General features: G+C 33.6%; 1 protein-coding gene across 1 annotated transcript in view; it reads right to left on the reverse strand.

The window, feature by feature from the left end:
* LOC150110581 (uncharacterized) overlaps positions 1-16,274 on the reverse strand; it is an 851,360-nt gene that overhangs the window by 510,418 nt on the left and 324,668 nt on the right. Inside the window, 5 exon segments of the mRNA XM_090402114.1 lie at positions 139-201; positions 4,948-5,177; positions 7,250-7,457; positions 8,647-8,664; positions 9,195-9,838. Of these exon segments, the coding sequence (XP_090258240.1) occupies positions 139-201; positions 4,948-5,177; positions 7,250-7,457; positions 8,647-8,664; positions 9,195-9,838 (1,163 nt within the window).

The raw sequence follows: 16,274 nt of genomic DNA on the forward strand, positions 1-16,274 counted from the left end.
ATTTCTGGTTGTGTTTCGATGATTTTTGGCAGCATAGTCTATACTCACACTCTACTAGACACACATTTATAGATTACGTTCTTATTCGTATTTATTTATTTTGTTTTTCAATTTTCCTACCATTATTAATTTACCTACCTTTTCGTACTCTTCGTCAATTGTTGTTTGCTCATCTTTTCTATCTTCGATGTTTTCCGTTTCCTGAAAAAGATTAGAATAAAGCATATATGATTATTAGGTCTAGCCAAATTATAATTAATAAGCCTTTCAGAAGCAATAAAATACGTGTACAAATAAATAGGCAACGTTTTAATTCACTCAGATATTCAGATATTTTTCATGCTTTTCCAGGGCAATCAGAATGGCATGAACTGGGTTGGGAAGAATTCTGTTCGAAAACCATTTGGAATTCGAACAACCTTCATAAGTTTTTCAACTGAAAGTGGGGTAGATGGTATCGCGCAAAAAGTGGGAGAAAACATTTTGCCACTCACAATTGCAAGAGATACACCAATCAGCATAATTTTAGTTGCCTCTTAGTAATACTAAACAATATCCGATGCCACTCGTAAGTCAGCAATATTATCATATTGCTAACTTACAAGTATGCTACCTATATGAAACCTGCTCATATTCTCATGTTGTGGTTGACGATCGTGTGCTTTGAATAAAAATATCGCTGTTTTCAACTTCAATTCAATATGTTACAAATTAAAATAGACACTTAATGAAAAACATCACGCATAATCTAGCAGCAGTAATTTGGATCAGCCGATTATTGTAAATATTTTTCCTGTTAGTACTACAATTTTTCAGAGTAATCTGTTCATGTACTACATTTTTAAATGTTCATAGGAAATGAAATGTAGAGATGGAAAGTTACCTTCTATTTGGAAGCGCTGAAATTTAGCTTTCATACAACTTATCCTTAGAACATTTTCTTTCTCAAATATATCTGATAACTGTTCTTTTCTTTTGCAGCATTTAATTCTTTTTTGCGCTCATCCTCCTTCTCCTCTTTCGATAACCCACATTATATGACAGAATTTGAGGTTTCTATTGCAAAAGTAAGACAACTACTTATTTATATCCCATTTTGAATATTTTAAATTTTAATCCTGTAATTGGACTGTCCACCCTCTTACAACAGCTTTAGATGAAAATCAATATCATATGTAACTTTCTCGATCATAACGGTAACCATAAAAAAACGAACCAATCTAACTTTCACAATATCTTGGACGTTACTTGGATCTTGAGTTTCCCTTTTGACCGTCTAACAAACTTTGGCCACCAAACGATTCTTGGATATATTTCTAACTCAAGATATATTCCTGAACCGCATTGACTAATCTGATCAAGTATCACGTACGTCAACAACATATAATTGGCACTTTAACAGTAATCACTAACCTGTTCAATAAATATACCAACTTCTACGAGAATCCCAAACGATGTATCGTTGAAATATCAGAATACGACAATCGAATGCTAAAATTCTGGATTTTGCATAAAGGGAATCAATATGGTAAATTATTCCCATTTCCATGTATCTTGTCCACTCTTCATTTAAAGATAAGTAGCAATTCTCACAACTGCATACATATTTCCTATTATCAGGGAAGAGACTACATCACACTAAAAAGGTCTCCCATTCTCTATGACCAAGAACATAATCAGGAAACTACCTGGAGCCAACAATCACGATAACCATGCTAAAGAACATCATAACATCTTTCCCCATTTCGATATTGTTGTTCAAAATATATTTCACCTAAAAATTTTCGTTATGCATATAAGAGGGGGGGGAATTCTGGAAAGTTCTGATTCAAGACTCCCCCCCCCCCGTACTCATAAACAGTGCAATATTTTGTCGTAAAGTTGAAAAAAAGTGATACCGGAATTTTTTCAGTGAAGGACTTACCATGAAAGAAAGAAAAAGAAAGAAGAAAAGAGAAAAAAAATTAAATAAAGTAGCATTTGAAAATAATACCCAAACAGTGAGCATTTTCAAATATTATCATTTAAAAACTGGCATTTGAAAATACCTGTGGCGACTTATTCAATTTTGAAGGATCCTCAATCATTATTTAACTTGTCTTTTATTATGATTTCAAGTAAAATGTTCAAATTATTTTCATTAATAGTTATTAAAATATATTTTAATAACTATTAATGGATTATAACTATTAATAGACTTTAAATTTAAAATCTGATTACGTTGTACTTTAATAATTTATGTATAAATGCTTCTAGTGTATAAGACAGTGTTCACCCCAATTATTACGTTATATGGATTTGAGAGCTGAGCTTAAAAGAAAAGTTCATCCAAGACTGAGACCAGAGATAAGAGAGTTCTGATGGAAAGTAGGAACTAAATAGATTATTAAGAGCAGACTATTAAAACAAAGGTATCAGAAAATAACTTTACTAATATTCAGTAATGTTTGAAACAGTTAATTTAAGATGTGATGGTCACTGAAACAGAATGGGATATGAAAGATTAGTAAAGCGAATGAAGTAAAACTTTAAAATGGTAAGAAAGACCTTGAGGAAGCCCAGTATATCGGCTGATTAAAAGTGCTTTAGCCAATATAAAACTAAGGATTGATCAAATAAAAGATCTAATCATACAATAAGGAAATTTTGAAAAAAAGAATACGGTGATCATAAATTTAAAATTTATAGAAAAATAACTTAATCTTTGAGATGATCATGATAATTTTTTCTAATATATTTCCATTTATGTTTGCGTTTATAGATTTTACAGGTGAAAAATTTATGAAATAAAAAACTATAAGATTGTCTAGAAACTGATTTAGGAACAAGACTATCCCAGTCCAGTCTACTATTATTAGCAGTACACTTAGTCATTATTTCGATGTGTGAAATATATTTTATTTTATTCATTATCTATAAGGTCACTTGCTGTCAAGAAATATTTTTGTGTATATAATGGAGCTTGCTTAGTGGTTGCTTCAAAGAAAAAAAAAAGAAAAAAATTCAGAATCCCTGAATTAAATAATAATAATAATAACCCATATTCGCTAACCCATGTACTATGCGCTCTCAAATTTAGTCAAACCTCTGAAACACACGAACAACATGTTTATACTTGATAATGATATTCTGGATAGGATTGTTAGCATACCGTAGGTGCTTTTATACCTAGAGTGATATGCGATACATGAATTATTTAGTTTCGGCACACTGAATTAGTAGCGTGCACTGTTTCTGCAAGAGCGTCGAATCTCCAAGTAATACCACCAGCAAAATACGATTACGTGATTCAAAGCAAATTGCAAGCCGGCATACTTTTATGTAATACTTGGAAGAGAATCAGCTGCAAAGAGAAATTTGTGTGTGTATGTGTGTGTGTGTTCCTTTTTTTTCCGTTCGTAGTATTGGCCGTGTTTCCATAGTAATAAAACTTAAAATACCTGAATATTCAATCTTACTTGAAAAGCTTTTCTAGGGAGAGTGTTGTCAGTGCAAACTCCTTTGCCGCGCGTAGCATTTAATGCGTCCAAGTTAGTCTGGAAGAAATCCATAAGAATCAAGAAAATGCATCGTAAACGATATATTACAATCCACGGATTTATAACAAAGTTAAACATCTCATTCAGATTATTAGAGCCACCTTAGCTCAGTCAGTATAGAAGCCGTTTGGTCGGAAAGACCTGGGTTCGATTCCTGTCAGTGACCTGAGGAACTTTTATCTGGTCTCATTCGACTAAAAGTGAATTAGCCAGTCTCATACGGAGGTAGGGTGTTTTTTTCACCCAGAACAAGCAAACTGGCCCTGTGAACACACATGGATTACAGTCATTAAAAAGTCCCAGCCATATCTCGGTCCAGAGCCCGGATAAAATTTGGGGCTTGGGGAAAGCAATAGTGAACTACCCTGTAAACGACTCACCAGGAATTCTCTGTTGGCAATGCCTACAAAGTCACCTATCGTCGGAAACGACTGAAAGGGAAAACCAGTTTTCAGATTATTAAGGTGATCGTCACTGTTGATGTCATCAAAGAAGTTCGAACAAACCGACTTGCAGCATATTTATAGGCAAAATGTTATTTTAGTTTAACTTAAGATGTCTTCATTTATTTTAATTTCACTTACTGGGAATTAAATCTTCGTATAATTTAACTCATCGTTTTTTATTTATTTATTTATTTATTTTTTTAGATTTATCCATTTTTCCCCAACAATTCCAGTTTTTAATGTGAGGCAAGAAAACTTGAATGAGCCTCCAGTTTCCATTAGAAGCTCCTTTAAATCGTTTCTTTATCGATGAGGGATATGAAAGTTGACTCTGCAATATAACTGTACGTATACTATAGACAAATTTAATATAGCATTGATGTAGTTATCTGGAAAACTACAAAAAAAAAACAAAAAAAAACGAAATGATAGATGACAGATAAATAAAAGTACAGTATATTATAAGTATTATGCCAAATACACAAAAGTCCGTAGAATTCGTGCAAAGTATAAAGCGTATGTGTGTGTGTGTGGATTAAGAGAAAATATCATTTGAAAAGTTTCCTCTCGTATTTCGACTACTTTGGTTCTTTGTTTCGAATTAAGAGCAGTTCGTAAGGAAGGCGAACTGGCTTAAAAATGTATCATTTTAATTAATTTTCTAAATGTCATAAAAAGTTGGAACAGCTCGTTGGACATTTATCAAGTCAGAGGTGCTAGAACTTTATTATTGAATCATTAAAACGTTTGAATTTATTTTGTTTAATGTAGGAGACATTTACAGTATCTATCAGATAAATTTTGTTACAAACAATGAAAATCATTTAAAAAATGTCTATAATTCATTATATTTCGGTAATTTTTCATTAGAAATGAATGTTCTGTGCAGCGATTAGAAACAGAGCATTCAACTTTGATATCAACTTTGAATATTAAGAATGGAAATTTAAACTTTATCCTACCTCGATATCAAGCAAATTTTTTAATTCATCAGTCCATCGCTGGTAAAGTTCTCCTATACACGCAATTCGTGACAAAAAGTCGACCATTTCTTGAACAACTTTGGGATTCTGGAAGTCTTGACGGCACATACAGATCCATTTCCTCAGTACTTGCAGAATAGCTAGATGTAAAGGTGGAATTTCTTCAGAGCTTGTCCCTGATGTCTCTGTGGCGTGTGAAGTCATGGTCCCTGTAATACAGATCACTTCTATATTTCTTTATCTGTATAAATATCGTATAACGTAAACAAATCTGTACCTAATTATAACAAGTATCACTACTTGCATCCTGCAAATTCTGTAAACGATGATAGTTACATTTTTGTGTTGTTCCCACCCACGAAAGGTTATTTGCAGACCTGTAGTACATTTTGTACCGAGGGGGACTAAGGAGATTTTTTATATTTTATTAATTATATATATATATTGTATCTTTTATTTATTTCTTACATGATGCAGAAACCCTGCTCTAGAGACCAAACATGGAAAATTTTCAAGCCACTTCAGGTCTCCAAAAAGCGGGCGGTGGTCTCACACCGGGTGATTTAGTAGGAATATACCAAATTTTTAAGAATTTTTATTTTTATGTTTTACTGAGTTTTATAATAAATACTTATAGCCGTTTCTGTAAACGACATTTGAAGAGTTTTTCTGCTGAATAAAATGATATATGGATGATTTATATTTCATTTTTTTTTCACCGTGTAAACTTGGAGAATGCAGCAGTCGGAATTATGCTGACATCAATAAAACTATGAGGCCGGGCTCCTTCATAGCAATAGTAAATTTATTCTGTAAAACAGATAAATGGACTTGGATTCTGATTGACACCGTACCATCCCAGTATGATGAAGGCTAATTCCTTCAGTTGAAAGGCTATTACCGAAAAGCGATTATCACTTCAAATTCATATTCAGATAATTTAGATACACCAAGGGAAACTGTTAAGAAATCATTGCTACCTTAATGTGTCTAAAGAAGTTGTCGAACTGATACTAGAAGACGGGGTGCATTCTGGTATCAGTAGAAGATTACTCATTGATTTTTGGAAGAAATGTTCCATCAAAGGAGTGTTATCTGTAAAAAAAGTTGGTCTGGTTAACAATACGAACATATAAAAACATTGGATCAATCCAACTAACGAAACAATCCAGTGAAAGATTCGGACAGATTGTTTAGAAATCTCTTGCTATACATTTGTTGAAGTTTGTAAGGTCTAATTCGCTTTGATAGGTTTAAAATATGTGCGCGCCATCAACAACTAGACCGATTATATCATATTGGTCTAGTTGTTGATAACGGACGAGTGCTATTCATCACTTGTGAACCGAAAGGAATGCTCCTTAGCTCAGTCATCTTCGATTATGTCATTTGGTTGGAAAGACGTGGTTCGAATTTTCGGTCCTGAACGTGACTCAGTTAAATAAAGGTTTTTTCTCCAGGAAACTCGGGTTTTTGATTCTGCAAAACAGGCACACCAGTCAGAAGATCACATAATTTGCATAGGTTGAGGCCTAACCATGCTACCCTTAATAACGATTAAAAATGCAAGGATGATTGGAAGGATAAGGGTCTACTAAAAGCATAGGAAGAAAAACAGTCAACTATATATGATTAGATAAAATAATTCAATTAATTAATTAAAATAATCTAAAGTCAAGAAATATAAGAAGACTTGTATACCTATGATTCTCATACTACGATACCAGAGAAATTCTCGCTTTTTAAATTTTAATTTCAATTTCGCTTTTCTTAATTCATATTACAGTTTCGTTTAATTTTCATTATATTTCATTTTATCATAACAAAACCATGTTTGCTTCATTCTCGATTTTTTTTTTTTGTATTTTGACATTTTCAAAACCCGTAACCTATGGTAATATCAAGATCTGTTTTTCCTATTGGTAAAAAGAAGCATTCATGATAAATCGGTACAATTTCTTTTTAATTTTTTGTTAAAGTGAAACATCTGCATTTATTTATTTATTATTTTTATTTTGTAAGTCTTTCTCATGTAAGTTCTAAGTGAAATGCGGAACAGACGTAAACCATTCCTATTCCTTCAAATGTTTCATATCGAGCTATCTACACGATTTAAAACATTTCACATAATAAAATATACTTATTATGATTTACAAAAACTGTTAGTGAACGCAAATATTTGAATTTTGTCTGCTATTTGTCATGTCTTTCTACGTTAAGCAATTATTCTCTTATCAAAACGTACAAACTATATACCGTGAAACTGTATTGTTTCTCCTACCTGGCGACAATGAAGCTGGAGTTATTACTGGACGTGCAGTGTAAGTTCCCTCCGTAGTAGCGCTACGTATTAGAGGTCCATGACCTCCACAAGGCAACATCAACGAATTCTCATCAAAAGTTATACGAGGCACAGAACAGGATCGTGGTCTATTGATCAGAGGGTCTGCAGAATCGACCATTTCTCGTAAATAATCATCAGCCGAGAGCTGGAAAATAAAATAATGTTATTAAATTAATGTTAGAAGCTTAATTCGATGCACTGACTTCATATACAGTATAATAGGAAGCATTTAAGAAAAAAATCAATAAACAAACTTTCGATTGCTTTGATTAACTTAATAAAGAGCTGTGCCATTATTACATCTAATTTCAATATTCTATGGGTCTCTTTTAACAATATGCAATGATTCTTAATATCGCATTGTGTCTGTTGTGAAGATTATAATTACATCAATTTGGCTAAGTGAATTTTCATGTTTTGTGATAAATTTGTAAATTTCATTTAATTTCGACAACGACAATTTCAAGTATGTCGATACGAAACTTAATTATTGAAAATAAAATTTGCGATAGCCATTCATATTTCTATTACTTGTTTCTCTCAATCGATATAAACCATGGTCGTTTCTGTATAAATACTCTAATCTATTTTGGTAGTTTTTGAACTTTTCTTGCATTATTTTTCTTCTGTGATATTTGTATTTCAGTTGAGAATTTAATTACATATTTTCGTTAATTATGTTGGTTTTTTCAATTGTACTTAGGTTATAATAAAGCTACCAAACGTTTGTATTTCTTTACCACGTTCTGTTTACATCGTTTATTCCAAAAGAGTGTTCTAAAAATTTGTAGACTTAAGTAAATATTTAAAATACTTTAGTGATTTAAAAATAAGAACCCGTTCGTAATCACTGAGGTAACTAATTGGTAGAATTCATGCAAAACTTATGTTGTTCTGTACTATCTGTTGACTAAATTTTCCAAAGGATTTCAAATTTTCAAAAGGGTTCGAAAAGGGAGAATCAAAACTTAACTATAGAAGAATATGTAAACAATGTGAACACTTTCGAACAGTAAACACTAATATTTACTATATATATATATATATATCTTTAAATAATGTGCTTGTCTCTTTCGCCTAGAATATTTCTCATTAGATATTGATGATAAATACAATATTAAATTTTTTGAGATTATATCTCATATTTTCCAACTTAAAATTATGCCGAAACATTCATTTTGAAACGCTGATTTAGAGATAACTGTGCATTACTTAGAATTATAATTCATGTTGAAGATATTTGGCTTCTTAACATTAAACTTCTTTTGCAATTAAAACTGCAAACAAGTAAAATTTAAATTAAAAGTACTGATTGTACAATTAAAAATAATTACCAATTGGTCACATATCATCTGAAAAAAAAGAAAAGAAAGAAAATTAAAATCAACACCAAGTGTTAAGATATTAAGGATGTTTTTCAATGATTTTAAATGAAGCAACAGTCTGGATTATGAACAATACTGTAATAATCTAGTTCAGTCTACCTTAGGCATTTCTCGCACACTATGTTTTAAAATAACGTTTGCTAATATAAATGTGTACTGTTGTTAAGGTTTTGTGGTTATTTGTTAATAACATATTGTGGTTGAAATAAAGATTTCAAAAGTATACAGACTTTTTTTGAAGCAGACAGATGATTTTATTATTGGTGATCTGTGTATTCACAATATTTTTCATTATTGATGATCTGTGTATTCACAATATTTTTCATTATTGGTGTTTTTAATGATTTATTTCAGGTTATTGGTTATTTAGATTGCATTTTAAAGGTTCGCTACTATACTCTAATGATATGGAGTGGGGATGCTGCTAGTAACTTATATTAAAGTAATTAGTCTTAATTAGATAATTAGATATAAAAATGTAAATTAGAAGTTCTAACCTGTCGATCAAATCGTGGAAGATTCTGAAGCTCCCTCTGAAAAGCTGCAATATCGGCTTCACTCGTGTCATTTTCTTCACTCTGCGTACTTTTAGTGCTGTGATCAGCGCTGTGGTTCCTTGCTATTTTCTTCTTTAGGTTAGGCAACTGAAACATACGTTTCTGGTAGGAGTTGGGTGAGGTGCATTGACTTGTATCTTTGTTGCTGTTCTGAGGACACTTTTCTGCTACACCCACTGAGTCTTTCCTATACCTTTGCGACCTTTGACTACTTGAATGACCCATCATGACTTTTACTGACGTCACTGGAACCGATGTCTGAATAATGAGACGCGTGTCTGTAGAGTCTTTTATGGAGCTCCGATTTTCAATGTCTATTCTAGAAGAAGGCACAGTACAGTTGATAGTTAAGTTGACGTTACGCCTCATTCTTAAAGAATCTCCATCTCCAGTTGATTCCTTTCTACTACGGTTTTCGGTAGAACCTATACTGGATCTGGGAGTCGAACCACACCATCGACGGTGAATCATGCTTCCAACTAATCTATGCTGTAAAAGTCGGAGAATTATAATCGGATGAGCTACTATGGGTAATCCAGCAAGGAAGAAAGATGTTGTATCTGCTTGTGACGGCAGAAAGTTATCTGGAAATGATAACAAAACATTCGTGACTTATCTTTTAGTATATGTGTTGCATTAAGTTAACTATTAATAACTGAATTATTTAAAATGAACTGCTACTTAACAATGATTAGAGCCTCTGTGGATCAGTCGCTTTCAGTGAAGCTCTTTCATTGAAAGAGTTTCAAACCCCAATTCACGAATCTTCACGAATTCGAAACCAAAGATATGGGTTCGAATTCGTGAAGAACCTTTTCAACGAAAGATAAGTTACTAGGTCTCAAACGGAGTGGGTTGGTTTTTCATCTAGGAAATCCGTTTTTTATCCTGCATACCGGCCGAGAGAATACACGCAATTCACACACAGAAATACATATTGAGAAGTAAGACTAAGAATCTTATTCTAATATTATGAAAGCCAATCGGTACAGGGGTCATGTACTTTAAAAGTCTGAAGTACCGCGGAATATTATTATTATTATTATTATTATTATTATTATTATTATTATTTATATTGATTACTTATACGAGAGGTCAAGAGACCTATAAGCACATCAGTGCCGTGTGTGGAGTGCAGATGAGGAATGAGATAGAAGTTTATTGATGTGTATTTTTAAGAGCTGCAAGTCGTAATTGTTTGGGAATACTTCATGAGGAAGACTATTCCAGAGACCAGAGGTGGACGGAATAAAAGAATAAGAAGAGAATCAGGTTCGGTGTGTTTGCAGTTGCATAGATAAGGGATGCTGAGCGGTAGTGGCTCCTGTATTAACAGGTGCAAAAGGCGAAAGAATGAATTGGCAACCATCATGGTTGCCAATTCACTAGAGCAATGACCATGGAAGTACCTGTAGAACAGACGTAGTAGTGAAATACTGCGTCTGTTAGATAGAAGTTGAAGTGAATCTGTAAGAGAGGGATTATCTATGAGCCGAATTGATCTCCTCTGGACAGTATCAAAGTTTTTAACGGAAGTTTTAATGCACCACTCTAAACATGTGAGCAGTATTATAAGCACAGGTGGAGTTGCGATTTGTATATAGTTAGGTGTTGGTTGGATGTAAAACAGCCTTTTGAAGGAAAGAGAATTCCTAGTTTCTTGGATGCTGAGAAGGCTATTGATGTGATGTGTTTATGCCAGGAAAGACTAGAGGTAAGCGTTAGTCCAAGTAAACTGATCTTGTCTGGTGAGTTGTGTGTTACTTAACGTAAGATTAGATGAGATGAGTTCTCTTTTGCAAGAGAACAAGAGAAAAGGCAACACTTTGGTGTTGTCATTTCTCTTGTTTCTGTTGTCTTTTTGGTGTTTTAGTGGCATTGAACATGATAGGATTGTGCTCGCCCCATTGAAGGATAGTATGAAAATAAATGTTTAAGAACTAATTGGTGATGACCTTGTGGCCTGGGATGTCAGTGTACTGCATAGCATAAATTGGAGAGATGCCATCAAGACCAGAAGACTTTTTAGTATCCAAATTTTTAGTAGTTTCCCGTTCTTTTTGTTGAAGAACTAAAGAATGCATACGGTGCTTGGATTCTGGTACGGTCGGAGGTGATATCCCTTGTTCATCAATGTAGAAGTTTGAGGAAAAGAGTGATGCCAGGAAGTCAGCTTTATCTTTGGGTGAAGTAAGAGTGGTGCCATCAGGATCAGAGACAGGTGGAAGTGTGGGAGAGCCGAAGTGGCGTCCAATAGCGAGGGACTGACTTCTACTGAGCCGTGCCTTCCACAGTGGAAAGCACGGCTTCCACTTGGACAGGAGGCAAGTGTTTTGCTGTCGCCTTTATGAAATCATATTTGATTCTGCTGATGACTAATTTGCATATGTTGCGTGCTTTGGTGTATGGAGTATGAAGCTGGAGTTCTCTAAACGAGACAGTTGCGGTAAGCCAAACTTTCTTCTTCAATTGCTTTGGTACACTTTCAGTTGAACTATGGCTTGGAAACTGAACGCGGAACTATATCAGAATTGGGGATGAAGGTCTTCACCAGTGAGAATAATTTCTGTAACTTGTTCACAGGAGGTGATAAGTTCAGATGAGTGGAAGTAATAGTCAGATAAGGAAAGCAGGATTAGAAATTCGGGAAGTGATCCTAGTTGGCTCTTTTCTAGTGCCAGAGGACACGAGGGCGGGAGTGGTTGAGGGAGAGGCGTTCTATACGAAAGGAGATTTGTACAAGATTGTGGTCAGTGTTCTCGAGAATAGAGGTGACCTCTACAGTGTAAATGGATGGAGAATTTGTCAAAAAGAGTTTAAGAATATTTGGATGGTGAAGCGGTCAGGAATTCGAGTAGGTAAGTGCACAATTAATGTTAGGTCGTTACTTATGGTAAAGACTTCTGCTTCTCGACCAGCTTGGTCAGGGGTGTTGGAATAGGGGAGCGAGTTAAAATTCTGGACATTGAGGTCGCCCAGGAAGATGACCTCACTATTTAGATAGCTGGATTGTAGATGGTCGAGTTTCATGGAAAGGAATGTGAAGAGGTCAGAATGTTTATCAGTGTTTGCACACCGGTAAACGCAACAAATGAATGTTACTAAATGGGGAAAAGAAACCTTCAGCCAGAGAATGTCACAATCAGGGGATTCTAAAGTAAACATTCTTTGGCAGGCTATGTCGGATTTCACAAAGGCACAGATGTCACCGTTGTGGCGAAAGGAATCATGAAGTATGTAGTTTGGTTACTGGATGTCGGATGTAGGAGATGTAGTGGCAATCTGGGTTTCTGTCAGGAATAGGATGTCTGGTCTGGAAGTGGTGTGTTTTTGTTAATGCTACGGATGTTAGTAAAATTAATGTGAAAGTGAGTTTTAGTGAAGAGATTCCGGCTTGGTTTGTATGTTGTGTCTGTTTGTGATGTGACTTTTTTGATGGGAGTAGTTTATTAGGGAGATTCATATTTATCGCAGTGTTACTATCACTGTTTGTAAGTGGCTTCATAAATTTAATTGTAATTAGCTGGAAAAATATAGTGGGGACGTGCAATGGATAGACACTCGGATATAACTTCCATCTAGAGAGAAACCAGTCTCCGTACTATGACGTGGGCTAGACTTACAATGATTATTCAAAAAATGTTCTTAGTGATATGATTCTATTATGTTTCTAACAGGATCTGTAATAATTTAAATTTGATATATAATTTCACAAAAAAATCAGCTTTTTTTTGGTTGGAGATGTGGTTTCTTCAAAACTTTTCTTATAATAGTAAACTTTATCTTAGCACTAGTAGAAATAGTAATTAATACTAGGACAATTACTAAGCACTATGATATTTAGTACAAGTATAAATACTAATTATCTTAGTACTTATATCAGCATAATTATCTTATACTATAAAGAAATTGAAACAAGAATCACTATAAAATTAATTCAGTATACTGTTGTTGAACAATTGAGGAAACAATACATTGCCTGAATGAGGATTGCCTATACAAATCTTAATCTTAAACTTTCCAAGAGAAGATAAGCAAGCGAAGGATAAGCTCCCTGTAGTAGCTCTTGATATCCCTTCATCCGATGCAAAAATTAATTTTTTTTTTCGTCACAGCAATCAAATGTTTTACCACTGTTTTTCCTTCTAATGTGAATGATTTTACCAATATAATAAAAACACGTAACTAGAATACATCACCTGCGTGACAATGCCATGATATTCACTAAATACTTAATAAAACCAGGTCATATTGCATGAAAAGTTGATTATTTTCTGTGCAGGTCTGACAGCCATCCCAAAATAATAATGGAGGAAACTTTTGTCTTGATATTAACCATTGATCGGAAGTTGATTCTATAATTGATAACATCATTCGATATTTATTGGTTCTGTCTCAAGAATCTCTCTCTCTCTCTCTTTTTCGGAATAGTTGAATCATACAACTTCACCCAGAAAAAAGTAGCATCCTTTCATGTATAGTTTTCTGGAGATTGCCTAAGTTTATCAAAATTGTAACGAATCTTTGAAACAATATCCATAACTATTACGAAGAGTGTATCTAACAGGAGAGGCATTTTTAAAGTATATAGTTAGCATAATGCTGAAAGTTATGAGGCAGTGTATCATCAATAACATGAACCAGTTCTCATAAACCTTTTAATTTTGAGGTCTATCATAGTGTTTAAGATGGAATTTAAAACTTTTGATAGGTTTTTGTTTTCTTCTTTAGGTCAGCAAGGAAGAATTAAAAAAAAAAAATATATATATATATATATATATACAGGGTGGTTCAAAATTCCACATACAAACTTTGAGGGGAGGTAGAGAAAACATCAAAATTAACTATATTCACATAGGAAAGCATAACCGGAAACGCCACTTGAAAGTGATAGGTGGCGCTGTTCGCCAGCGCTCCAGGTGAGCAATTGAGGCTTCCTCATTCAAGCTTTCGACGTCGTACGTCGTTTTACGAAAGCTGAGATAGCAGACATGCACCTCGTTTACCATATTATGTATCCAACTACTATTGAACTGTTCAGTTACGCCTAATAAAGTTTTTTACAGTACTTACTGCCTTGTGTTATTTCTGTATCTTTCACATTGTGTCCCTGTTAGTAACTTCCGGTAGCGTTTCCGGTCATGCTTTCCTATGTGAATATGGTTAATTTTGATGTTCTCTACCTCCGCTCAAAGTTTGTACGTGGAATTTTGAACCATTCTGTATATATATATATATATATATATATATATATATAACTTCAGTTAAAAAAAGTGATATTCAGGTCATCCTGATCTTAGAATTGCTAAACTTCTCTAAGCCCCCATCTGACTGCAGCATTTAAATATCCTCGATGGACAGAAGTATCTCTCAGCAACAGGCGTTAAATAATCACGTTACATAATACTATCTAGGAGTGAACACAGGCAACAGTGGAAAGCATCCGTGGAAGCAACATTAGACAGGATAAATTTCAACATGCTCTACTCGCTGGCCGCTAAACAGTGTACTGAATCCGACTTAATGATAAGCATTTGTGTACTTTCAGGTAAATTAGCGAATAATTTTGTCACTACATTATTTGAGGGAATATATTACTGAAGGGAATCCGAGTAATTGTAAAAATTTCCGCTGCCACACTTTAAAACTGTTTTATAAATTTTGTTCTTATACAAGGTTTAGCAAAGAATTCAAAACTGTACGAACAAGAATGTCGGTCTATTCGAATTCCGTTTCCTTCAAGGATATAAAAACTGTAAGTAAATTTTGCAAATAATAGCTTATTTGTAGAGTCGCAGCCGTTGTTCAAGAGTAGTTTATAGACATGACGCCCTTGTTTCGAAATGAAAGCATTATCTCTAAACAACCCAACGAAAACCCTAGCTACCACTAACGATCTCATTAGAGACAGCAATCTGTTTAGCAAACCACCAGAAAAAAAAAGAAAAAAAATATCTGTTTTCCAAATACTCCGGATATCTTCTACGCTAATAGCTCGTCTATAGGTACATATTGTCCTGTAGTCAATCTAATTCACAATTCATATTCAAAATTCGTATTATAATTAATCCGTATTGATTTCCTGCTGTGCAGTATCATTTGCACAACTATTCTCAACTTCCTACTGCTTACGTTTATGCGGAGAATGCAAAAATGGAAGAGATTTGTTATTATTTCATTCGTTCTTTGGTGATTCTTCTTTTTAATTTCTGATCAGAAGTATACGATTATCATTATTTTAAAATGGAAAACTTTTATTTCATCACTCTGCAAACTTATTTCCTAAAGCAACATTTTTTCAGCATTAAATCTCTCAATAACTGCGATTGTTAAAATCCAAAAGGCTGAAAGTAAATAAAAATTAAAGAAAATTAATATTACTTCTTCTCGTTACTTGATAAAATCGTAAATTCTATCCACGTTGTAATCTGTCTTTAATCTCTTTTATATATTCAGTTAGTTGTACCACAACATTACTTCCAAAGAAAGCTAATGTTCCAGCTTTTTTCCTTTCCTCTGTTCCTACAAGATGATCTACGCAAATACCTTCAGGTATTACTGATGGTTCAGACATCATATCAAAATTAATTACCCCCAAAAAAGCTCAATTAATATTTCATTTCTCTGCTGAGTAATCTTTCAACAATTATATGAATTCTAATTGAATTTCTGTCAATTCATTGTCATCAATCTTTTCGTTTATATGTAAATATTTTTCGACGAATTTAAAGATGTCGAGTTTAAAAATGAGTTTAAAAATGCGAGTATGCACTTTTAATATGTGATTGATATAGATTAAATACTTTATTAAGTAAGCTTTGGAAAATATTATTTAATTTACAATTAAATTCTCTTGTTCGTCCATCCCTATAATATCCATAATAGTGGAAGAATTTGTTTTTTATCTTCGTTTTCGCTACTGATGCCATATTATTACGTATACACACTTTTTTTTTTGGTCCATTCTATTTCATCTGTAGGAGGACATTGATAATCTTCAAAAATTGATTATAAATTCAG

The sequence above is a fragment of the Typopeltis vanoorti genome, chromosome 1 (genome assembly GCF_054136105.1).
Source record: "Typopeltis vanoorti isolate ZY-2024b chromosome 1, IOZ_Tvanoo_1.0, whole genome shotgun sequence".
NCBI classification, from domain to species: domain Eukaryota; kingdom Metazoa; phylum Arthropoda; class Arachnida; order Uropygi; family Thelyphonidae; genus Typopeltis; species Typopeltis vanoorti.